General features: G+C 37.5%; 1 protein-coding gene across 1 annotated transcript in view; it reads right to left on the bottom strand.

Moving 5' to 3' along the window:
• The window catches only part of LOC128658136 (calpain-13-like), a 281,469-nt gene that overhangs the window by 35,853 nt on the left and 217,769 nt on the right, over positions 1-27,847 (bottom strand). Inside the window, exons 17-18 of the mRNA XM_053712636.1 lie at positions 21,340-21,402; positions 10,584-10,641 (exon numbers count right to left, since the gene is read on the bottom strand). Of these exons, the coding sequence (XP_053568611.1) occupies positions 10,584-10,641; positions 21,340-21,402 (121 nt within the window). The remainder of the gene's footprint in view (positions 1-10,583; positions 10,642-21,339; positions 21,403-27,847) is intronic.

Genomic DNA, 27,847 nt, shown 5'->3' with positions numbered 1-27,847 from the left:
ATAAATAGTTAATAGTTATGTGTTAATGTGAGTATATACACATATTAGTTAAAAGAAAAAGTTCAGGACCATCAGGTAAAAGCAGTTGTTAGCTTTATTATCCAAAAGTAGATAAAACATAGGAGAAACACACACAATCGTGGGGTGTATGCTGGTTCGGTCTTTTAGACCGAACCAGCATACACCCCACGATTGTATGTGTTTCACCTATGTTTTATCTACTTTTGGATAATAAAGCTAACAACTGCTTTTACCTGATGGTCCTGAACTTTTTCTTTTAACTATTACTTTCTTGCGAGCGAAGAGGAGCTTGCTATCCGGACCGCTAAGGTTACTTTGAGTGACAGCCTGGGAAAGCACACCTGTGAAAGACGTAACAGCGCAACGACGTAACGCATTGGAACCGGCATTGCCTTGGGAAGCAGCGTCCGCGTATTGTGGAGGTGTCGTAGAGATACAGGATTCTCACCCGTCGGCTACGGTAAGACCTTACGCCTGTTGGCGATTGAACAGAGGCATCCAGCATGGAATGGTGAGTGCCCAAGATATAGGGCTGTTATCTAAATACACGACACTGAAGCTGCACACTCTGAATTAGGCTTTAACTGCCAGGCAAATATTGCTACACTTGCTAAAATCTATCTATGATGAACTTTCTGCTGCCTATGTCCGTTAACCGGCTATATACGGAGCAAAGCAAATGTATTTTGTATATACACATATTAACACATAAATATATATGTATAAGTATATATTCATATATATTTATATTTGCTGCCCTTAGGTTCTCTGCCGGGTATGAAGGCATCAGAACGAGGTTCCCATGCAATGTGAACGTGTGGTAGCAATCGCATTGCACCTAGCTTGTAATACCAGCGCACATTAGTGTGCACTGGTATTACTCAGTTGAGTAAAAATATTGATTTAGCGTAACATAGAAAGATCGAATTTGGCGGTAGATAAGAACCAAAAAGGCCCATCAAGTCTATGCATATTACGTTACTTTTTTCTTAGGATAGCCTTTTGCATGTCCCAGGCATTTTTGAATTTATTTAAAGTCTTTGTGTTTACCACCTCAGATGGAAGTTTATTCCATGAATCCACTACCCTTTCTGTAAAAAAATGCTTCCTCAAATTTCTCCTGAATCTACTACCCTCTAACTTTAGATTGTGACCCCTTGTTTTGGCATTTATTTTTTTGTGGAAAATTCTTTCAGCTTCTACTCTATTAAGTCCCTTCATATATTTGAAGGTCTCTATCATGTCACCTCTTTCCCTTCTATCCTCTAAGCGATATTTTGCACTCAACTCGGAATCTGGCTCATAGCCAGCAGAAGAAATTATACTCCCAGTGGGCGCTATGAGAGATAAGTAATAAAACTAAATTTATACTTACCAGATAAATTAATTTCTTTCATGGTGGACAGAGTTCACAAGTCATTATTCCTGACATTCAATCCCTGACCACTAGAAGGAGACAAAGATCTCCAACATACCAAGAGCATTTAATCCTTCCCACCTCGGATATATAGCCAAGAAAGGAGAGATAGAAAGGTAGGAAAGGACAAACTAGAACTACCAGCAATAAAAATAAGCCATTACTCCTGGGGTCCAATACCTAAGCAATACCTAAGCTGTGGAGTCCATGAGTAAACAGGTTGTCAAAAAAGTAATGTGGCCAAAAAAAATAGTGAAAATATGTAAAGAAGTCAAAATTACTTGTTTACTAGGAGAATGGACTGTAATCTTATTTGGAGGAGACTTTTTCGCTTCCAAGAAACTTTATGAATCAAGAGCTTTAGCCAAGAAGCAAAAGTAATGGTTGAGGCCTTCTGGCCTTTACCTGGATCAGAGAAAAAAATAAATAAGCTATTGAACTACATAGTTTAACTAAAATTATTAGCAGCTTGCTAGTGAAAACTTTAAAGCTCTTACAACATATAAGTTTTGTAAAAGTCTCTTTTTAGCATTTTTAGGATTAGGACAAAAAGAAGGGACTACAATCTCCAAGCTGATAGTATCCAATTCTATAAAAACAAATCATATTGAGTCTTGAAGACTGCCTTATCTTGATGAACCTCACAACAAAGACAATTCAGAAACTCTTCTAGCAGAAGATATTGCTAAAAGGAACAATAAACCTCCAAGACAGAAGCTTAATGTCTGCATGATGCATTGGATCAAATAAGTATACAAAACTTAGCAATCTTTATATGGCCAGAATTTGCAGATGAGTCCTTCTTTATACCATGTTGTAAAAAATTAAGAATTCTATGATTCTAAAAGAATGCCAGCTAAAACCATAATTCTCACACCAAGAAAGAAATATTATTCAAATGTTGTGGAACATCTTTCTTATGACAGGCATTCATTCCTAAAATAATGTTTGCACCAAAGCTTCAGAAAAATGCATGATCAAAGAGTCTATAATGACTCATAGGAAAGAGACTCTTTACTGAGAAGAAGCAGAACTTTTTTCGAATTTACTCATTAACAATGCCTGCAAAAAACCCACAGTTGACTGTTGAGAAGCTATGCAGCCAAAGGTACAGATGGAGCCTGAACTAAAAAATGTGATAAAATATAGCACCACCGAAATACCCTGAGCTATTATAAAAGACCCTTGTAAAGATTCTAGGAGCTATATCCAGACCAAATGGAAGTGCAACAAAGTGGAAGTGCTTGTCTAAAAGGGCAAACCTAAGAAACTGGTGGTGATCCTTGAGTTTAGAAATATGAAGGTAAGAATGCTCCATATCTATAATGGACATAGAGTGCCCTTGTTAAACAAGTTACCAGATGGTCTAAATAGGTTGCATTTTAACAGTATAATTGTGTAAAGTTTTAAGATCCAAAATAGGCCTGAAAATTCCCTCTTTATTGGGAAATAGAAAAGATTGGAATAAAATCCTTGCTCTCGTTTCAAAACGAGAACCATCCCTTCCGTAAATTCAAGCTCGAGAACAGACTGAAAAAAAGTCTTCTGCTTTCACAGGGTCCTTGGAGCATGAGAGAGAAGAAAACCCTTCTCAAGTAGGCCTAGATTTAAAGCCTATTCTATAATGCTGGGAAAATATGTTTAACATACAGGAATTCTTTACAGACTGTGGCCTTCTGAAAAAAAAGACATAATCTGCCCTCTACTAAGATAGAATCTGGATCAGCGGCTGCAACTTCATGCTCATTTGGAAGAGGAATAAGGCTTTTTTGATTGCATGGCCTTGTTCCAACTGACATTAGGCTTCCATTAGATCTGGAAAAAAACATTTGTATTTTTTGTGAGGAGGAGAAAGATTTTTGGTTCCTAGATTAATGAAAGGAATGGAAAACAGCTGTTTGCTCTATTCTTTACGATAGACATCTGCCTTGTGGAAGAAAAACTACTTTTCCCCCAGTCACAGTAAAAAGAATAGCATCTAGACCACGTCCACATAAAATAGTTCCTTGAAAACGAAGGTCTACCTTTGAAAACCATGTCTGCTGACTTCTGTCAGTAGTCTAAAGCCGTATTCTTTGCATTAATTTGAATTATGTCAACAATAGCATCACAAATAAAGGCATTAGCTCACTTTAGAAGTTTCAAATGACTGAAAATCTTCTGAAATTTGTTCAAACAAATTGTCACTCCAAAGAGCAGACGCTGCAGCCACACAAGCAATACCAATAGATGATTTAAACAGGAAAACTGCTTTCGGAAAACCCTTTCTACAGAAAGACTTAGGCCTAGATTTGGAGTTCGGCGGTAGCCGTCAAAACCAGCGATAGAGGCTCCTAACGCTGGTTTTGGCCGCCCGCTGGTATTTGGAGTCAGTGATTAAAGGGTCTAACGCTCACTTTTCATCCGCGACTTTTCCATACCGCAGATCCCCCTACGCCATTTGCGTATCCTATCTTTTCAATGGGATCTTCCTAACGCCGGTATTTAGAGTCGTTTCTGAAGTGAGCGTTAGAGCTCTAACGACAAAACTCCAGCAGCCTGAAAATAGCAGGAGTTAAGAGCTTTCTGGCTAACGCCGGTTTATAAAGCTCTTAACTACTGTACCCTAAAGTACACTAACACCCATAAACTACCTATGTACCCCTAAACCGAGGTCCCCCCACATCGCCGCCACTCGATTAAAATTTTTTAACCCCTAATCTGCTGACCGCCACCTACGTTATACTTATGTACCCCTAATCTGCTGCCCCTAACCCCGCCGACCCCTGTATTACATTTATTAACCCCTAACCTGCCCCCCACAACGTCGCCGCCAGCTACTTAAAATAATTAACCCCTAATCTTCCGACCGCAAAGCGCCGCCACCTACGTTATCCCTATGTACCCCTAATCTGCTGCCCCTAACACCGCCGACCCCTATATTATATTTATTAACCCCTAATCTGCCCCCCTCAACGTCGCCGACACCTGCCTACACTTATTAACCCCTAATCTGCCGACCGGACCTGAGCGCTACTATAATAAAGTTATTAACCCCTAATCCGCCTCACTAACCCTATCATAAATAGTATTAACCCCTAATCTGCCCTCCCTAACATCGCCGACACCTAACTTCAATTATTAACCCCTAATCTGACGACCGGAGCTCACCGCTATTCTAATAAATGTATTAACCCCTAAAGCTAAGTCCAACCCTAACACTAACACCCCCCTAACTTAAATATAATTTACATCTAACGAAATAAATTAACTCTTATTAAATAAATGATTCCTATTTAAAGCTAAATACTTACCTGTAAAATAAATCCTAACCTAAGATATAATTAAACCTAACACTACCCTATCAATAAATTAATTAAATACACTACCTACAATTACCTACAATTAACCTAACACTACACTATCAATAAATTAATTAAACACAATTCCTACAAATAAATACAATTAAATAAACTAGCTAAAGTACAAAAAATAAAAAAGAACTAAGTTACAAAAAATAAAAAAATATTTACAAACATAAGATAAATATTACAACAATTTTAAACTAATTACACCTACTCTAAGCCCCCTAATAAAATAACAAAGACCCCCAAAATAAAAAATTCCCTACCCTATTCTAAATTAAAAAAGTTACAAGCTCTTTTACCTTACCAGCCCTGAACAGGGCCCTTTGTGGGGCATGCCCCAAGAATTTCAGCTCTTTTGCCTGTAAAAGAATAAATACAATACCCCCCCCCAACATTACAACCCACCACCCACATACCCCTAATCTAACCCAAACCCCCCTTAAATAAACCTAACACTAAGCCCCTGAAGATCTTCCTACCTTGTCTTCACCATCCAGGTTCACCGATCCGTCCTGAAGAGCTCCTCCGATGTCCTGATCCAAGCCCAAGCGGGGGGCTGAAGAGGTCCATGATCCGGTCAAAGTCTTCATCCAAGCGGGGCAGAAGAGGATCTTCCATCCGATTGAAGTCATCATCCAGGCGGCATCTTCTATGGTCTTCCATCCGGAGCGAAGCGGCAGGATCCTGAAGACCTCCAGCGCGGAACATCCATCCGGACCGACGACTGAACGACGAATGACTGTTCCTTTAAGGGACGTCATCCAAGATGGCGTCCCTCGAATTCCGATTGGCTGATAGGATTCTATCAGCCAATCGGAATTAAGGTAGGAATTGAGCTCGCATTCTATTGGCTTTTCCGATCACCTGAAATAATAACTGCAAAGGATATCTTGAATAAAATATATTGAAGAACACACTTAGGGCAAGATTACAAGTCGCGCTTTATGAATTTTCCGTGTGCAATATGGTCTTTTTCACAATCAATTTCATTTGCGGGCAGACATCATACGATGTAGCGTATCATGTCCGCTGCACATCGATAAATGCAGACAGCATACGCTGACGGCATTTATCATTGCACCAGCAGTTCTTGTGAAGTGCTGGTGCAATAGCGCCCCCTGCAGATTCGCGACCAATCGGTCGCTAGCAGGGGTGTCAACCCGATCTCATTCGATCAAGTTGATTTCTGTTTGCCGCCTCAGAGCAGGAGGACAAGTTATAGAGTAGCGGTCTTTAGAACACGGGGCATCAAGCTCCATGCGGCTAAACGATAGGAGATCTCGGGTGTTACAAAAAAAGCAGACACAGGGATTTTACATTGACATACATACACATACATAGAGAAACATGGATTTATATGTATAGAGATATGTTTAACTATAGAGTTATTGAAAAGATTTTACATTATAATGGTATGCACATTAAACAATATAACAAGAGGGATTTTCAAAGAAATATTCGCCTATAGATCTCAAGATATCTAGACATATATATTCATATAAGTATCTTGCTATAAATAGATATATCAGTACATGTATAGAGAAAACATTTTCCCAAATCACAACATGAAATATTTGCATTTTCATGTACACTTTTTGAGGAAAATACGTCATAGGCTTTGCGCAACAGATTCGGGTTTTAGTGTTTTTGTTCTTTCTATTTGTCTTCTCCATTGACTTCTATGGGGAATACGTGAACGCACGCAATTTGGCTGTTTGGATTACGCGGCTTAACACGCTTGCAAAATAAGTTATTTTGCAACTTGTAATGCCTGCGCAAACCCAAATGCAAAAAAGACAAAACACGCGCGGTGTAATTTTGCCTATAGAAAAGTAAATACAATCCAGATAATTACCATATAGTGGACAAATACAGCATAATATGTTGTTAAACTGTGGACATAAGAATGAGTTAAATAAACTTGGCAAACATCTATGTAGATAATACTGTGTCTGAGACCCCTTTGTGTACTCTCAAGCATAAGGAAAGGCTTGTTCTTTAAAAACTAATTACAGTCTAGACAACCTATATTCTATTAGATACCACAGAAATTAAAATGGCCACCAGCATTAAAGGAGGAAGGGAGGATGGGAAATAGCACAGTGCGAATCAAGTTAACTTCAAGCTTTACTAGACCGCCGTGCTATTTGCAAGCACAGTAAATGGAAAAATATGTGCGCTACAGAGAAAGTTGTGACCGCTCCTCAGTAGTGAGCTTGCAGGCAAAGACCGGGAGCACAAACATCGCTATCCTGTGTTACAGAACTGCATAATAAGGGGAAAATAAGTATAATACAAAACATAGACTGGAATAAGTGGCAATACACTTTAATGAATCATTAAAACAAAGCTTAGGTCACACAAAAGAGTCCCAGAATAACCCAATACACAATGTCTCATACACTATATGAAATAAATGTGGTATTTAAGTCTGTAACTAAAGTGTTCCTTGGCTATGATATATACATACTGTACATGTATATACCTGCTAATAGCCTGTGGGCTATGTGAGTGCCTGAGGTATTTAACTGAACATGCACCCACTCTTTCCCAACTGCAGAAATACTGATTCCAATAGGGAGCCCAACCCGTGCTGTGCAAGCAAAATCAGAGGATCTCAAATTAGAGTGCAACGAAGAATCAAGAGGAGGAAGCTAAGGAACAAGTCCCTGTAACACCTGTGTAAGATTGACCCCACAGGAGGAGGCTATGGGACAAGTCCCTGCGACACATGTGTAAGATTGACCCCACAGGAAGAGGCTATGGGACAAGTTCCAGCGACACCTGTGACAGGCAAGTGTTAAACTCCTGCAGGAGAATTGCATTCAGTACCTAAGTACTCTATTAAACACCTCTATGTAAATGCAGGGGTCCTGATTAGTAAAATGGGTCTCACATAGGAAAGAGATACCTTGTTCACAAAGAATTTGAAGCACCTCAATTCTTCACCTTCTCCTACTGGAGGCAAAGATAAGACTAGAATATCAGAAAGGTGGAAATGATTAAAAGCTCTTGGTATGTTGTAAATAGTTATCTCCTTCTAGTGGTCAGGAGTTAAATCCAAGGAGTAATGACTCATGGACTCTCATCACCTTATGAAAGAAATCTTAATTTTCAATTGCTCCCTCTAAGAATTAGGCTTTGGTATACAGACAGAGAAAATATAAAGAAGCATGTGTGTGTGTGTGTAAAGTAAGGGATAAAATAAGGAGGATAAGGAGGTTGTGGTTTTAAACAATTAAACCAGCTATTACATATACAAAAATAAACATAAAGAAGCAATTACAAGCCATTATATATAAAACAGAAAAGGTAATCCAGGCGTGGGAGACAAGCGAAAGTAGATGTGGCAACAATCTAAGCCGGCACTGGCAAGTGGTTAAAAGTTCACATTATATTGAAAACAGTAAAAGACTTACACTTCGCAGGACATAGATAGAGGTGTGTAGGTACAACGGAACAAGACCTACGTCAACTGACGCGTTTCACACCATTCTGGTGCTTTCTCAAAGGTAGCGCCAGAGAAAGCGCCAGAACAGTGTAAAATTAATCAGATGACATAGGACTTGTTCCGTTGTACCAACACTCCTCTATCTATGTCCTGCGAAGTGTAATGTTTTTTAACTGTTTTCAATAAAATGTGAACTTTTAACCACTTGCCAGTGCTGGCTTTGATTGTTGTTGTCACATCTACTTTCACTTATTTCCAACACCAGGATTACTTTTTATGCTTTACAATACACACCGTTGGCTTCTCACCGGAGAGGTGTTTTATTGATACGGCTGGGGAAAAAACGTCCATTTCCTTTGGAGGTGGGACTTTGTTCAGTATCATAGGTGTCTTGTTCTATGCTTTCTACGGATATTTATATATAAATGTGAGTTCAGATTTTGAAGAATGTAAAATGTAGTTTATCAAAAAACAAACTAGCGTTCCCTTTATGGAAAAAAAAAAATGAATTCTTTGATCTATTCATTCAGTTACAACCATAACTCTAAAGGTGGAAATTCTTCTCTGCAGGTAGGAAAGTTCTGTCATCTCCAGACACAAGTCTGCATCAGCTCCTCCAAATAATATAAGTAGTGGGTTGAGTTTGATCTTTGAAAAACAATTGCAGCAAACAAGGTGCTAATTGGTTTATATAACATTAGACGCTGCTGATATTTAATCTATTGGAACACTGCTGAAAAATGTTGTAATTACAAGATGTTAACTGTCCCTTTAAGTTTAAACTGCTGTAAAGATACCCTGAGGTTGTTCCCCAATCCCCATAGGAAATAGCCGACATATGTTTTTTATTAACAAACTAATTCCAAACAACTCATGAATTAATAATAAATAAAATAACTAAATAAAACATTTCCAGAACCAACAATTTGAAATTAAATATTTACCCCTTTGTAGTTCAGATTATACTGGTTTCGTTTACACTTGTTTAGATTACACTGGGTTAGATTACACTGGTTTAGGTTACACTGGTTTAGGTTACACTGGTTTAGGTTACACTGGTTTAGATTACACTGGTTTAGGTTACATTGGTTTAGGTTACACTAGTTTAGGGTACACTGGTTTAGGTTACATTGGTTTAGATTACACTATTTTAGGTTACACTGGTTTAGGTTACACTGGTTTAGATTACACTGGTTTAGATTACACTGGTTTAGGTTACATTGGTTTAGGTTACACTAGTTTAGGGTACACTGGTTTAGGTTACATTGGTTTAGGTTATGCTGGTTTAGATTACATTGGTTTAGGTTACACTGGTTTAGATTATGCTGGTTTAGATTACATTGGTTTAGGTTACACTAGTTTAGGTTACACTGGTTTAGATTACACTGGTTTAAGTTACACTGGTTTAGGTTACATTAGTTTATGTAACACTGGTTTAAGTTACACTGGTTTAAGTTACATTGGTTTAGGTTACACTGATTTAGGTTACACTGGTTTTAGTTACACTGGTTTTAGTTACACTGGTTTAGGTTACACTGGTTTAGTTTACACTGGTTTAGGTTACATTGGTTTAGGTTACACTGGTTTAGATTACACTGGTTTAGATTACACTGGTTTAGGTTACACTGGTTTAGGTTACATTGGTTTAGATTACACTGGTTTAAGTTACAATGGTTTTAGTTACACTGGTTTAGGTTACATTGGTTTAGAGTACACTGGTTTAGATTACACTGGTTTAAGTTACACCGGTTTAGGTTACATTGGTTTAGGTTACACTGGTTTAGGTTACACTGGTTTAGATTACACTGGTTTAGATTACACGTGGAGGGTAAAACTAGTAGTGCTAACATCGCTAGTGGGCAATCCTTAGCACTCCCATTTTTACTTCCATATTACAAGATGAAAGTAAAATGTTAACATTTGAGCAAAAGCCTTGGGTGTGCTAACATCTGGAGGTTGGATAGCGTGACTACACTAAATTCTTCACCTTATACATATGGGGCACACTACAAAACTCAGGTCTGGATTTCACACTTAAACAAGTTACCAATGAAAGTAAACGGCGCATTAAAAGACGTTGCCTGCACTAATATTCTCTGGTAAAACTATTTTACTATTGCCATGTAATACTATATTGTGCACTATGCTTAGCGCAGGGCTACGTTATGTAAAGAACACCCTACGCTCTCAATAGCGCTACACTTGTTGTCTACACCATTTAATAATAGCATATTTGGTGTAGATATTTCTTTTGCATATTCTGAAAATGTGTAGAATATTCTGTGCAACAGGGTCCTCTACCGTTATATGATAACTAACAATAAACATGAGCTTCATGCAGACTTACCTGTAAGCACCACCTCATTCAGAAGCCTCTGCAGCTGCTCCGCATACATTTCTGAGTTCTGGAACAAGCAAATTAAAAATTATATCTATGTTATACAAAAGAGGGAAACAGATAGTAATAGGAAGCAGTAATATGGTACAAAATATAAAAGGCTAAAGATAACGAGCGTATTGTTGTAAAGTAAGACTAAGGCATTCTGTCCCTTATTTTTTCAACATGTAAAAACCTTCTTTACAAATATTTAATATTGCTCTCTTGTACTCTTATTTAGTTAACCAAGGGCGCGATCTGATATACGGCGTAGTTTTCGGCTCAAGCGAGGGAACCTGCGCTGCCCGTAGTTTCACCTTGCACATTGGGGTATTACATATATGGCTCCGGCAGTTGCTAAAGTGCCGTAAGTCGGATAAACTAGCAATGTCCAGAAATGAGCGTAACTACAAATTTCTGGAGTCGCCAGTGACTTACGGCACTTTAGAAACTGCCGGCGCCTAAAAAAACTAACTAAAATATTAAATCTCCCGTAACTGTCTAACCTGCCTCCCAAAAATAAGCCTGACGCGTATACCTATATCCGCAATCCCCCCTCTCACTCCTAATAATAAATGTATTAACCCCTAGACCAGTGCTTTCCAAACTATGTGTCGGGATACACTAGTGTGTCGGCAGCAGTGTGTAGGTGTGTCCCTGCTTCATCACAAATTTTTTTTAATTTTTTTTTTTTTGGCTTCTGACTTTGCGCCTGCCTGCTAGGCATATCACATAATTGAAACGTGATTGATACCTAGTGGGTCACAGATCATCTTAACCTATTGGTGCAGCTCAGTGGGAACTGAAACTATTCCCATTGGCGGCACATTGGCTCCTGACTGCACGTGTAATCTCCTTAATTGGCTCGTGACTGCATGTGTAGTCAGTGAGTGGGACAGCAGTGTGTTTGCAGCGCGGGCAGTAGTCAATCGTACTCACCGAGCTCTGAGGGCGGCAGCTTAAATGCTGAGCTGAAGTCAGTGTTTTTTTTTTTGGCAACTAGCTCCCAGTAGTGCATTGCTGCTCCTGCTCTTGATATATGGATAGGAAGTGGAATCTTAAAAATGCTTGATGATGAAATGCGAGTGTCTTTATCTAATAATCCACCAAATATTCAGAAATTGTGTTCATCCCATCAACCTCATACATCCCATTAAAATAGCAAGTAGCTATTAGTGTTATTAAACTTTTTAATTCTTGCACATACATACTGTTACTTGTAAATACATTTCATTATTATATAATTTATGTATGTGTCTGTATCTCTTAAAACAAGTTAGTTTAACCTCCTTTTTGCTAGTACAACTGAATTACTGTGTCGCGAAATGATGTAGGTCTAAAAAGTGTGTCACCAACATAACAAGTTTGGAAAGCTCTGCCCTAGACTGACAACCCCCCACAACGCTATAAGCCTAATTATTAACCCCTAAACCGCCATAGCCCACACCGCAATAAACCTATCCTAGTATTAACCCCTAAACCGCCACTCCCGGAGCCCACCGCCACCTACATTATATGTATTCACCCCTAAACCGCCGCTCCCAGACCCCGCCGCACCTAAATAAAGTGTTTAACCCCTAAACCGCCGCTCCCGGACCCCGCTGCCACCTACATTAAATATATCAACCCCTAATCTGACCCCCCTACACCGCCGCCACCTACATTAAATATATTAACCTCTAATCTGACCCCCCTACACCGCCGCCACCTACATTAAATTTATTAATCTCTAATCTGACCCCCCTACACCGCCGCCTCCTACATTAAATTTATTAACTTCTAATCTGACCCCCCTACACCACCGCCACCTACATTAAATGTATTACCCCCTAAACCTAAGTCTAACCCTAACACCCCCCTAACTTAATTATTATTTAAATAAATATAAATAATATTAATATTATTACCTAAATTATTCCTATTTAAAACTAAATACTTACCTATAAAATAAACCCTAAGATAGCTACAATACAATTAATAATTACATTGTAGCTATTTTAGGATTTATATTTATTTTACAGGTAACTTTGTATTTATTTTAACTAGGTACAATAGCTATTAAATAGTTAATAACTATTTAATAGCTACCTAGTTAAAATAATTACAAATTTACCTGTAAAATAAATCCTAACCTAAGTTACAAATACACCTAACATTACACTATCAATAAATTAATTAAATAAATTAACTACAATTATCTAAAACAAAATACAATTAAATAAACTAAACTATATTACAAAAACAAACAAACACTAAATTACAAAAAATAAAAAATATTACAAGAAATTTAATCTAATTACACCTAATCTAAGCCCCCTAATAAAATAAAAAAGCCCCCCAAAAAAATAAAATGCCCTACCCTATACTAAATTACAAATAGCCCTTAAAAGGGCCTTTTGCATGGCATTGCCCCAAAGTAATCAGCTCTTTCACCTGTAAAAAAAAGAACAATGCCCCCCCAACATTACAACCCACCACCCACACACCCCTACTCTAAAACCCACCCGATCCCCCCTTAAAAAAACCTAACACTACCCCATTGAGGATCACCCTACCTTGAGCCGTCTTCACCCAGCCGGGCACCAGTGGTCATCCGATTGGGCAGAAGAGGACATCCGGACCGGCAGAAGTCTTCATCCTATCCGGGCAGAAGAGGACATCCGGACCGGCAGAAGTCTTCATCCAATCCGGGCAGAAGAGGACATCCAGACCGGCAGACATCTTCATCCAAGCGGCATCTTCTATCTTCATCCATCCGACGAGGAACGGCTCCTTCTTGAAGACCTCCAGCGCGGAACATCCTTCTAGGCCGACGACTACCCGACAAATGGCTGGTCCTTTAAATGACGTCATCCAAGATGGCGTCCCTCGAATTCCGATTGGCTGATAGGATTCTATCAGCCAATCGGAATTAAGGTAGAAACGATCCGATTGGTTGATTTAATCAGCCAATCGGATTGAAGTTCAATCCGATTGGCTGATTGGATCAGCCAATAGAATGCGAGGTCAATTCTATTGGCTGATCCAATTAACCAATCGGATTGAACTTCAATCCGATTGGCTGATTAAATCAACCAATCAGATTTTTCCTACCTTAATTCCGATTGGCTGATAGAATCTTATCAGCCAATCGGAATTTGAGGGACGCCATCTTGGATGACGTTATTTAAAGGACCAGCCATTCATCGGGTAGTCGTCGGCCTAGAAGGATGTTCCGCGCCGGAGGTCTTCAAGATGGAGCCGTTCCTCGTCGGATGGATGAAATTAGAAGATGCCGCTTGGATGAAGATGTCTGCCGGTCTGGATGTCCTCTTCTGCCCGGATAGGATGAAGACTTCTGCCGGTCCGGATGTCCTCTTCTGCCCGGATAGGATGAAGACTTCTGCCGGTCCGTATGTCCTCTTCTGCCCGGATAGGATGAAGACTTCTGCCGGTCTGGATGTCCTCTTCTGCCCCATCGGATGACCACTGGTGCCCGGCTGGGTGAAGATGGCTCAAGGTAGGGTGATCTTCAATGGGGTAGTGTTAAGTTTTTTAAGGGGGGATCGGGTGGGTTTTAGAGTAGGGCTGTGTGGGTGGTGGGTTGTAATGTTGGGGGGGGGATTGTTCTTTTTTTTACAGGTAAAAGAGCTGATTTCTTTGGGGCAATGCCCCGCAAAAGGCCCTTTTAAGGGCTATTTGTAATTTATTATAGGGTAGGGCGTTTTATTATTTTTGGGGGCTTTTTTATTTTATTAGGGGGCTTAGATTAGGTGTAATTAGATTAAACTTCTTGTAATATTTTTTTATTTTTTGTAATTTAGTGTTTGTTTTTTTTGTAATATAGTTTAGTTTATTTAATTGTGTTTTATTTTAGATAATTGTAGTTAATTTATTTAATTAATTTATTAATATTGTAGTGTTAGGTGTATTTGTAACTTAGGTTAGGATTTATTTTACAGGTAATTTTATAATTATTTTAACTAGGTAGCTATTAAATAGTTATTAACTATTTAATAGCTATTGTACCTAGTTAAAATAAATACAAAGTTACCTGTAAAATAAATATAAATCCTAAAATAGCTACAATGTAATTATTAATTATATTGTAGCTACCTTAGGGTTTATTTTATAGGTAAATCTTTAGTTCTAAATAGGAATAATTTAGTTAATAATATTAATATTATTTATAGTTAGGGTTAGACTTAGGTTTAGGGGGTAATACATTTAATGTAGGTGGCGGCGGTGTAGGGGGGTCAGATTAGAGGTTAATACATTTAATGTAGGTGGCGGCGGTGTAGGGGGGGTCAGATTAGAGGTTAATATATTTAATGTAGGTGGCGGCGGTGTAGGGGAGTCAGATTAGAGGTTAATATATTTAATGTAGGTGGCGGCGGTGTAGGGGGGTCAGATTAGGGGTTAATATATTTAATGTTGGTGCGGCGGTGTAGGGGGGTCAGATTAGGGGTTAATATATTTAATGTAGGTGGCGGCGGTGTAGGGGGGTCAGATTAGGGGTTAATATACTTAATGTAGGTGGTGGCGGGGTCCAGGAGCGGCGGTTTAGGGGTTAATACATATAATGTAGGTGCGGCGGGGTCTGGGAGCAGCGGTTTAGGGGTTAATACACTTTATTAGGTATTGCGGTGGGGGATTGCGGTTGACAGGTAGATAGACATTGCGCATGCGTTAGGTGTTAGGGTTTTTTTGCAGGCATTTTAGGGAGTTACGGTGCTCCAATACTCAGCGCTAGGCCTGCTACGACTGCATTTTATGGCGAGGTGAAAATGGAGTAAGATTTTTCCATTTACGCCACGTAAGGCCTTGCACTGGATATTGGATACCGACTTACGACGCGGTCCCATGTTAGCCTATGGGAGTAAAAATTGCGGGCGACGGGTGAAATATATGGGCGTAAGTTGTATGCTATGCTGTATATGTGATACCATATGGGCATAGCCAAATTACAAAAACAAAAGAGAGGGGGAGATAATCAAAAAAGATTATTGCAGCTAGAAAGCAAATGGATTTACAATTTAGACACTCTTCACCCACAAGGTCTGAATTTAGAAATTGAACTGAGAAGTTTTTTCACATAGATCATAACACAATACTACAAGAAATCATAAATACCTACAATCTCTAGATTGAGACTGTTTCACCCATCTATTACACATTGGTTTGTTCTATAACACTTAGAATGTCCAGCTTTATATATATGTATATATTATTTAGTCCTTTATTACCAAAGAAAAAAACGTTTTTAAAGTATATAAATAAATCTGATAATTTTTCTATCTTAACAAACAAATTTTAAGTTTTATTTTTCATATGATGCAGGTCATATATAGATATGTACAGTCTTTTTAATGTACAGTAATAACTTGGAAATACATTGGAAAGAACCAATAGAAATATAAAAATGTAAAAATATTTTTTCAACAAAGGAAAAAAAGAGAACTAAGCAAACCGATTCTATTCCAGTTTTCACTATAATTATTTACTTAATCTAAAGTGGCTTTTAAACATATTGAAACCACACACAGTATAGTACCAATATAAATATAAAAAATATCTTTTCAACAAAGGAAAAAAGAGAACTATTCCAGTTTTTTACTAAAATTATTTACTTAGTTGTTTATTTATTTTATTATATTTTTTTCTAATAAGAATACATGAATACTCTATAGCGGCTTTTAAGCATATTGAAAACCACACACAGAAATGATATTGGCTTTGACAATGCTTCAATAAAACAATTAAACAATTTACTCAATCAGGAACAAAGGTATAAAAGATAGGATTCTAAGCAGGTCTGACAGAAGCTTGAGAAAGGCTCTTTGGAGCTGAAACGCGTTGCTTTGGATACAGACTGCTTACTGATCACCTTGGATACAGACTGCTTACACTGCACTGGAGAAACCTTGCTCTTTACCTATCTGTCAATCTCGCATTTGGTGGGCGTGTCAAGACCGGACACGGAAGTGACAGAGGCAACTTTCACAGGAGACATACACGCTGCAACAAGCGCTCCTAGAAACTTTGAAAGGACAAAGAAAGTTTCTCATCTATACCTCATTTGGACACGCAAGAACCTTCTTATATGACTTGGAACTGCAAATAAGGTACCTTATTCAAAGTCTGTTGATTAATAATATCGCAAAAGACAAACTAAGTGTTCAATAACTATTGTGATATAATTACTGTGACATACAGAAAACGGCTCAAACACCTAGTCTAAATCTTTTGGTCATATCACAAAAAGGCTTATTTCAAAAAGGCTGAAAATAAACACCTATTGTTGAACCAGGTGTCAATAGTTGTCTTCAACAACGATCTCTAAACAACTGTATTTCTACCAATTATACCTTATTTTCTACCTTTGGTGCATTTTATGAGCGAAAAGCCAAATCTTTTACAAAAAGTATTTTTAAATACCTGCCAAGGTATAAACTGGACTTGCTAATTTTACACACATATATCATATACTAATTGTAGCTACACCTCAATACAATTGGTTGGTACCAACTTTCTCACATAACCACTTTAAGATTAAGCAATTTCGACTGACTGTTTTATATTGATTCTAATAAAAGAATATTATTTTTAACCAATAATCTTTGTATATTTTTTTATTATTATTTTTATTTTTGAATTAGAACTTAATAATTTTAAGATATTATTCTATGAAAATTCTTTAAAAACTAAAAAACGTTTTTTTCTATACATTTATTTATATAAACATAGACATAGAAATACAAATACTACTAAGACCATTGTCATTTGGTAGATATTAAGCCAGCGTTTGCACACAGGCGCACACATATAAGACAATCATAACTGCTACTAAAACTATTTATTCAGATGACTTGGGGTATCTGATTTTTATGTGAAGTATTATCTACCACCAGCGCATAGATTTTTAGTTGTTTAATCATAAATATGTGATACCAAACCAACGCAAAAAACGGCGTCGCCAGCTTTTGCGGGTGACGCTGCATATCGGATGGGGCCCCAACAGTTTAACCCCTTAATGACCACAGCACTTTTACATTTTCTGTCCGTTTGGGACCAAGGCTATTTTTACATTTTTGCGGTGTTTGTGTTTAGCTGTAATTTTCCTCTTACTCATTTACTGTACCCACACATATTATATACCGTTTTTCTTGCCATTAAATGGACTTTCTAAAGATACCATTATTTTCATCATATCTTATCATTTACTATAAAAAAAATTATAAAATATGAGGAAAAAAAATGGAAAAAAACACACCTTTTCTCACTTTGACCCCCAAAATCTGTTACATATCTACAACCACCAAAAAACACCCATGCTAAATAGTTTCAAAATTTTATCCTGAGTTTAGAAATACCTAATGTTTACATGTTCTTTGCTTTTTTTGTAAGTTATAGGGCCATAAATACAAGTAGCACTTTGCTATTTCCAAACCATTTTTTATCAAAATTAGAAGCTAGTTACATTGAAACCCTGATATCTGTCAGGAATACCTGAATATCCATTGACAAGTATATATTTTTTTTTAGAAGACATCCTAAAGTATTGATCTAGACCCATTTTGGCATATTTCATGCCACCATTTCACCGCCAAATGTGATCAAATAAAGAAAATTGTTCACTTTTTCACAAATTTTTTCACAAACTTTAGGTTTCTCACTGAAATTATTTACAAACAACTTATGCAATTATGGCATAAATGATTGTAAATGCTTCTCTGGGATCCCCTTTCTTTAGAAATAGCAGACATGTATGGCTTTGGCGTTGCTTTTTGGTAATTAGAAGGCTGCTAAATGCCACTGCGCACCACATGTGTATTATGCCTAGCAGTGAATGGGTTAATTAGGGCGTATGTAGGGAGCTTCTAGGGTTAATTTTAGCTGTAGTGTAGTGTAGTAGACAACCCCAAGTATTGATCTAGGCCCATTTTGGTATATTTCATGCCACCATTTCACCGCCAAATGCGATCAAATTAAAAAAAACGTAAATTTTTTCACAATTTTAGGTTTCTCACTGAAATTATTTACAAACAGCTTGTGCAATTATGGCACAAATGTTTGTAAATGCTTCTCTGGGATCCCCTTTGTTCAGAAATAGCAGACATACATGGTTTTGGCGTTGCTTTTTGGTAATAAGAAGGCCGTTAAATGCTGCTGCACATCACACGTGTATTATGGCTAGCAGTGAAGGGGTTAATTAGGTAGTTTGTAGGGAGCTTGCAGGGTTAATTTTAGTTTTAGTGTAGAGATCAGCCTCCCACCTGACACATCACACCCCCTGATCCCTCCCAAACAGCTCCCTTCCCTCCCCCACCCCACAATTGTCCCCGCCATCTTAAGTACTGGCAGAAAGTCTGCCAGTACTAAAATAAAAGGCATCTTTGAATATTCTTTTTAAAAAATTGAGCATATTTACATATGCTGCTATGTAGGATCCCCCCTTAGCCCCAACCTCCCTGATCCCCCCCAAAACAGCTCTCTAACCCCCCTCTCTGCCTTATTGGGGGCCATCTTGGGTACTGGCAGCTGTCTGCCAGTACCCAGTTTGCAACAAAAAAAAGGGTTTTATTATTTTTTTTTTTTTCTGTAGTGTAGCTTCCCCCCCACAGACTAACACCCCACCACACCGATCTTGCTACCCGATCTTGCTAAATTTTAAATAATATCCCCCTTTTCCCCCACTTCTACAAAAAATATTTCTGTAGTGTAGCGGTTCCCACCCGCTCCCTCCCCGTGCACGCTCCCGCCCCCGCCTCCCCGTGCACGAGCGCGCGTCTGTGCGCGCGCCCTGACATCGCCGCCGACGATCCCGCCCCCCTCCGCATCAACCAGGGCCATCGATGGCCGCCACCCGCCTCCCGGTCCTGCTCCCACCCACCAACGGAGTAAGTCACCGATCTCCGGTGCAGAGAGGGCCACAGAGTGGCTCTCTCTGCATCGGAAGGCTTCAAAAGGTTATTGCAGGATGCCTCCATATCGAGGCATCACTGCAATAACCGGAAAGCAGCTGGAAGCGAGCAGGATCGCTTCCAGCTGCTTTCCACACCGAGGACGTGCAGGGTACGTTCTCAGGCGTTAACTGCCTTTTTTTTGAGGACGTACCCTGCACGTCCTCGGTCGTTAAGGGGTTAATGTCTATCCTCTCACTGTGACTTAAAGGGACATAAAACCCAAAACTTTTCTTTCATGATTCAGATAGAACATTACATTTTATACAACTTTACAATTTGCTTCTATTATCAAATTGCATTTGTCTTCTTGCTTTTCATTGTTGAAAAGCAGGAAGGTAAGCTTAGGAGTGTGCATGTGTCTGCAGTACTTAATGGTAGCAGATCTCCAATAATGTTATACATTAGCAAGAGCACTAGATGGCAGCACTATTTCCTGTCATGTAGTACTAATGTTATACTTTAGCAAGAGCACTAGATGGCAGCACTATTTCCTGTCATGTAGTACTAATGTTATACATTAGCAAGAGCACTAGATGGCAGCACTATTTCCTGTCATGTAGTACTAATGTTATACATTAGCAAGAGCACTAGATGGCAGCACTATTTCCTGTCATGCAGTGCTAATGTTATACATTAGCAAGAGCACTAGATAGTAGCACTATTTCCTGTCATGTAGTACTAATGTTATACATTAGCAAGAGCACTAGAGGGCAGCACTATTTCCTGTCATGCAGTGCTAATTTTATACATTAGCAAGAGCACTAGATGGCAGCACTATTTCCTGTCCTGTAGTAATAATGTTATACATTAGCAAGAGCACTAGATGGCAGCACTATTTCCTGTCCTGTAGTAATAATGTTATACATTAGCAAGAGCACTAGATGGCAGCACTATTTCCTGTCCTGTAGTAATAATGTTATACATTAGCAAGAGCACTAGATGGCAGCACTATTTCCTGTCATGTAGTACTAATGTTATACATTAGCAAGAGCACTAGATGGCAGTACTATTTCCTGTCATGCAGTGCTCCATTTACGTACACGCTACCCATCTAGATATCTCTTCAACTATTTTATGATAGAAGTAAATTAGAAACTTTCTAAACATTGTATTCTCTATCTGAATTATGAAATCATTTTTGGGGGGGTTTTATGTCCCTTCAAATGTAAAATAGAATTCACAGATTTGCAGAAAATTGTTAAATGTTTTAAGCTAGACTGTGTGAATGAAGATAATTTGTATGAAGAATTTTGTTCTTAAAAAATAAAGTTTTTTTCCCCACTAACTACTGAATAATCTGTTGATTTCCTACATGAAATGTGTGGTTTCCGTAGTCTCCCTTATTTATTTTTAACAAAAGTTGGCAACTCTACGCAACACAGCAGCGCAAGTTACAAAAAGCAAGCAGATGCTGGATGCAGTAAAAATAATTGAGGGAAGTTACATTATCTTTATATAACAGGTGTTTGTAGTTCGATACTGGTAGGAATTTATAATTACCTGGCAGCTACAGAGACTCAGCACCGCTTACGTGAAAAAGGGAAGTCTCATTATTTTACAGTGTGAGATGAGAACTTAGCTTAGGTAATACAAGACATAGCAACTGTTTTATTGTTTCTTTTAGCACAATAATAACAAGCAATTCAATGCTCTGCTTTATATTGCATATTGCATTGGACTGCTAATCTTCCAATGTTGTATTATTGCAATCCATATGTTTATGTTCTTTTCAGAACTTCTACAAATCTGCAAAGATGAGTTCATAAAAAGTGATATAGTACCTGGTCACAATAACGTACGAAAATCTTGTCATAGCTGTCGTCAACATATCTCTTTAGAACAGCCTGAAAAAATAGCAGAAAACCCAAAAAGCATTAACAAGTGTATATATATATATATATATTTATATATATATATATATTTATATATTATTTTATTATTATCAGGTATTTATAAAGCGCCAACAGATTATGTAGCGCTATACAAGTAATAATAAAACATTACAGGGATGCATTACATACACAAACAAACAAGTACAGTAGGGGTACAATACAGTTGTAGGTGCAATAATTGAGTTATACAAAAGGAGAGGAATACCCTGCCCTTGAGCACAATCAGTGGTAGTTCACTTTAAAGGGACAGTACACTGTAAAATAGTTTTTCCATAAATGTATTTTAAATAACTTGTTATACCAACTGCAGAGTATAAAATATTTGAGAAATTGCATTTTTGGGTTTATTTGTGTATCTGAAGTAGCTGGTTTTGTGCTTTGAAACCACAGCCTATTACAATGGGTTGAGCTTCAGGTAATATCAGATCTCATTATGTTATCACTTTTATGTACACAGACTTGCTTCCTTATCTTATATTTGTCTGGAACACCAAAGCTCAATACATAGAGAGAACAATGGAAAATTATCATTTTATTACTTAACTATCATGACCCCCACTGAGGGTGTAATCTCTTCTGCTGGCTGTGTTTACTTAGGCTTGTCAATAGCGTATACGCCAGTATCAAAACTTTCAGTATAGGTTGGGAAACCACAAGCTAAATCAGCTATTTCAAATGCTGAAATATGAGTAAAGGAGCTATTTGCAACCAATTTAATACACTCTAGCAGGTAAAAAGGATCATTGGGAATAATTTAAAGGGGAGAAAGTTTTTGGGTGAACTGTCCTTTTAAATACAAAGTAGCCCACAGGTAGAGAGGCTCTCAAGCTTACAATCTAAAGGAGAGGGAATGGACACAGAAGGTAAGGGAGAAGGGAAATAAGTCTGATATAAGGCAGGGTAAACTGAGAGTAAGTAATGACGTAGAGTGACAAACAATAAGAAAAAGTGTGTGGTGAGTGGGCAAATACGAATTGGAAAAGAGTAACAGAATGTGGTTCAGTGTCAGTGCAGATGCTGTGAAAATGAAGTAGTGTCTGTATCCTGGATTATTAGTGACAGCTGCACCTAATTGCTATTAGGAGGTTTTATATATTAAGGTAAACACCAGGGTGGGTGGTGGTGGGCTAGTGCTTGCAGAGCAGGGTAAGTTGTGTAGTTAGAGTTGCAGCTGTAAGAAAGACAATAGTAAGGTGAGAAATCCTGGTTATAAAGTAAGGGGGGAGGTGTAGTTTGAGACAGGGTAGAGGGGGAGACAAGAGATTGGAATGTTACAATAATAAAAGTTAAAAGCAATTCCATATTAGCCCAACAGTTATAAGAAATGAATGCACTCATTGTCTTGATTGGAGATATCTTTCAGATGAATTACCTTTTAAAATGGCTTGCAGAGCAGAGTAAGTTGTGTAGTTAGAGTTGCAGCTTTTAAAATGGCTTGCAGAGCAGGGTAAGTTGTGTAGTTAGAGTTGCAGCTTTTAAAATGGTTTGCAGAGCAGGGTAAGTTGTGTAGTTACAGTGGACTGCACTCTCAAACCAGACTAGGTACACATCCCATGACACTGCAAAACTCCCAGCCCTGAGTCCCAGAGTCTACCACTCCCTTGCAAGCACACAGCTAGGTTATTATTTGGCCAAATGTTGATAGGCCCAGGGCCACGTCAAGGTGTCTTCCTCCATGGGTCCCTAACCTACATCCACACAATGCAGGCCTTCAACCAAACACACTGAGATACAAACAAGAGTGACAAAGACCCTTTGTGATTTTCCTAGACACATACAAAACACCAAAATAGACTCCACTCTCAGACCAGACAGGGTACACACACATCCCATGACACTGCAAAACTCACAGCCCTAGGAGCTCATCAGCACTCATCAGTGCCTTAATATCACCGCACAAGAATATGAGTGAGTGCAAACGCCCTGATTTTGCAATAATAGACCTTTTAAGTATTGAAAGATAAGTTCTTTTATTTGTGCAAATTATATAATTTAAGATTTTTGTTAAAATTGGTGTATAAAATTTGCTGTTCCTATTATAAATAAGGGTATGAATCCGATATTCGGTGTAAGCGAATGCACACATGAACAAAATTTGTCTGAACGTAACAATGGGAAAAATCTGAAACAAATCTTTCAGACAAACAAATCTTTTGCCGTGCACATCTCTAATAGTTATATACAAGCAATAGTGCAATAATAAAATGTTCTAACACATCACAGCATTTTCTTTTTGCACATTTTAATATCCCTTTACATTATAGCTGTTTAAAGGGACAGTCTAGACCCAATACATAATTTTGATTACTTATCGTTACATACCAGAGAAGCAGCCTGCAAATGGTCCCACATCTATATGCTTGTGAGAAGTACATAAAACATTTAAATATATAAATAATTGTTTGTTAGGAGCCAAAAATGTTTACCAAGCTCTGTCCACCTATTGTGTGTATATTTTGGTATGTTAAGCTTCTCCAATCATGATCAAATTGTGAATACGATTTACTACTTGCAAACGCTGATTTGTGCAGGTGCAATTTAAAATAGTTAACTGAAAAATATTAAATGGGCACTGCTAAATTGTCATACAAGAAAACAGCTAACTGGGCAAGAAGAAGCTGTGGGCGGAGCTTGGCGACCATTTTTGGCTGCTAACAAACAATAAATATTTAAAGGTATCGTACATTTTACAAGCTTATAGATGTGGAACCCGTTGCAAGATGCTTGTCTGCTATGTAGCAATAAGTAATAAAGAATAAGTATTGAGTCTAGACTGTCTCTTTAAAGGGATACTGAACCAAAAAATTCTATGATTCAGATAGAGCATGCAATTTTAAGCAACTTTCTAATTTACTTGCTATCTTTACTGAAAAAAGCAGGAATCTAAGATAAGGAGCCAGCCCATTTTTGGTTCAGCACCCTGGAAAGCGTTTTAGCCACCAATTAGCAAGTGCTACCCAGCTGCTGAACATAAAATGGGCCGGCTCCTAAGCTTTTATTTCTGCTTTACAAATAAAGATAACTAAAGAATGAAGAAAATTGATAATAGGAGTTAATTAAAAGGTGCTTAAAATTGCATGCTCTATCTGAATCATGAAAGAAAAAAATGCGGGTTTAGTGTCCCTTTAAATATAACAAAGTGCATAACTTAGTCAATTGCCCACTGTTTTACAAAAACAAATAACACCCCCAGGACTTACAACCTCCAAAATATAACAATAATAAATAAAAACATTTTTTAAACAGGAACATCTGTTTTCAAAAACACTAAAATGCATTTTAAATTTCCATCTTTAAAAAAGTACAGCCTCTGCGATGGAATGGTCGTTTGTCAAATAAATGAATAGTTTCAGTCTTTTACAGCGTAAATGTTACCTAGAGAAAATAATAGGTTGCAGTTTTTAGAAAGTATGTAGTTTTTCACCTAAATGAAAAGAGCTGATTTAATCTGTCTCTCATCAAATAAATCAAAACTTTTAATAACAAGTTGGCAATAGCATTACTCATTGTTCAGTAATTGTAGTGGCAACCCAGAAAAGGTCAAAATGGTTTTAGTTTTTGCAGTCAGTCATACTGAATAATTATAGGTATAGTATGTGAAATTAACTTTGTATTAATGGTGCAGCAATAATTGAAGTTCGTTGTGCACAGAATTAATATAATAATTAATAAAAAATTGATATATATCCTATAAGACTTTTTTGGGTGCATTAAATATGTTTAATTACTGTATATCAGATGCGGGCAAAGGATATACCCAGATCTACCAGTAGACCTGTGCTGACCAGCAGATAACAAAGCTGTAGTGTGATTTCCTATTTTCCTCTTGGGCCTAGTTTCTATTGGGGTGATAAAGTTTGGAAACTGATGGTAACATAAAAATTCTCCATTGGCTTTAATAGAGATAAAAGTTTTATAACCAGTTTCCACAATTTACCACCTCAATGGAAACTGGGCATCAGTCAGTGACAGAATGGGCACAAGTCGAAAGAAATCCAAAACAGTGTTTTAGACAAGTATTTAGCCAACCACAGTGCCCTCAATGATAGAAAGTGATTCAGCACAAGAATATTAGTTGAATGAACATCAGTTTCATGTACACGCTTAGTATTCCTTATGCTTAGCACATGCATAAATAAATAACATCTTGTCTCATTATAGGCACCCCTGTTATTTATGCATTTTGCAGTTAAATTGGACATCAACATTCTGTGTTATGTGAAAGGAAATTAAATTGTTATGTTCCAGGAATGCTCGATATCAGGGTAGTATAGCATTAACACACACTTCCCCAAATTGTATGTGTGGATTTTACCATGTATATGCCAGATTACGAGTAGATCGGTAATTATCGCTCACCCTCGCTTGCTTACTCTGCTATAAGTAAGTTTTTTGCGTGTGTCAGATACCGCACGTATCACTAGTTGAAAGTAAAACGTTTTGGCTTGTGCACTAACCTGAAACACGCAAAAAGCCAAAGTTTCAATATTGCGACCACGTTAACTTATTCTCCTATAGACTTCAATGGAGCACATAAACCTGATCTCCTTTAACAGAGTGTTATATTTCTTGTCTTTTTAACATTAAACCATTCCTGCTCACACTGACTAAGTGTTAGTACATTGTCAACCCAGACACCACCAGCCCATTTACTGTTATAATTACAGCAGGGTCCTTTTAACCCATTGCAATATTTGGGAGTGATTGTACTGCAGCTTTATGCCTAAACACTAATATTAAGGATCCTGGAACAACTGGGCGAATAGAAGGACGCTTGAGGGCTCTGACTGAGGAGAGAACATCTACTAACACTGAGCTGCATAAATACCTCATAGTGGATGAGGTAAAACCAAGTGAGTGCGGATATTTCTTCTTTTATAAGTGCATTTTCCTTATCAAAACGTATTACACCAGGAGGGCCCCTGTGTACATGTCTTACACTTTTTCATATATATATATATATATATATATATATATATATATATATATATATATATATATATATAAAATCAGAGCTCTGAAGACGCACTAATCTGACTTGCGTTAAATTTGATTGCACTCAAACAAACTCGTTTACTTTTAATTTGTAATATGCTTGCAATTTCCAACGAGCACAAAGAGACGTATATAACCCTTATCACTTGTGTGCTACACTTAGCTCTCCACTTGTATTCTAGCCCATCATGTTTAAACAAATTTAGAAATTTAGATACATCACAGTTCTTAAAAAGACATGGATATAAAACACTTAGAGATTGTGATCTAAAATGTTTAAAGGGACATGAAACACTAAGGGTCAGATTATGTGAGGTGCGCTAACAGTTGTGTGTGAGCATTATCGGATTTATTGTGGCTGTTTATGTGCGTCGGAACTAGCACATGTATTACAAGTTCAAAGTGAACGTGAAGTGATTGCTTGAGAGCACTGGGTGCTGCCATATTGTAACTTAGGTTACCTTTTCTTCTGAGGCCAATTAGGAATGGAAATAAATGACTTACTAGAGTGTGCAACCAATGACTGTGTGGAATATTGCTGTGTCTGCACTTCCATGTTTAACAGGAATTGGAAAACCCACAATATTCAGAACTAAATTACAGTAAAGGAAAACAAAATAAATAATGAAAGTATATTGCAAAGTTTTTTTTATTACATGTATTTAAACCATGTATATTAATATATTGAGGTGTTTGATGACCCTTTAATTATATGTTATAAACAAGGTTTACAATATACTTTCATTAATTAAAACTTTGCAAAATACTATTATTTATTTTTTCCCTTTTCAAATAATTTAATTCTGTTGGCATTCAAATTCCTGTTAAAACTGCAATTGCAGACTCCAAACCTAACACAACTATATTTTACTTAGTCATTGGTTGCACACTTTATAGTAACCCATTTATAACTGCCCCTAATTGACTTCAGCATAAGAAGAACTAGGTTACAACATGGTAATGCACAAAAAATGTAAACCTATGCTTTCAATATTCAGATAACTGATATGATTTTTTGAATACTTTATTTGCATTCAATTACATAACAGAAACAACATATTGTGCGATACTTATTAGGCTTATTGAATATAAGTGAAATGGTAAATTAATATATTTTTTAACACATCCGCATATTATTTTCATTCTAATATTTGTTGTAAATGCATCATTATACCTAATAGTTTTTCAGTGTTTAACTTCCCTTTAATATTGTAAAAATAAATTTATTGGGTTCAAAATATGCAATGTTTCTGTTCTATAATGAACCGTTCTTGTGTAGACCTAGAACGCTGCAATACTTGTTCGAAGTAAATCCATTTTGTATTATTGACCATGTAGCTGTTTCTATAACATGCTTTGAATAGTTTAAATGAGCACTTTACAATAAACTATGATATTAATG

The sequence above is a fragment of the Bombina bombina genome, chromosome 4 (genome assembly GCF_027579735.1).
Source record: "Bombina bombina isolate aBomBom1 chromosome 4, aBomBom1.pri, whole genome shotgun sequence".
In the NCBI taxonomy this organism is placed as follows: Eukaryota; Metazoa; Chordata; class Amphibia; order Anura; family Bombinatoridae; genus Bombina; species Bombina bombina.
Note: the sequence above shows the minus strand (reverse complement) of the source record. Positions and strands in the feature narration are given on the sequence as shown.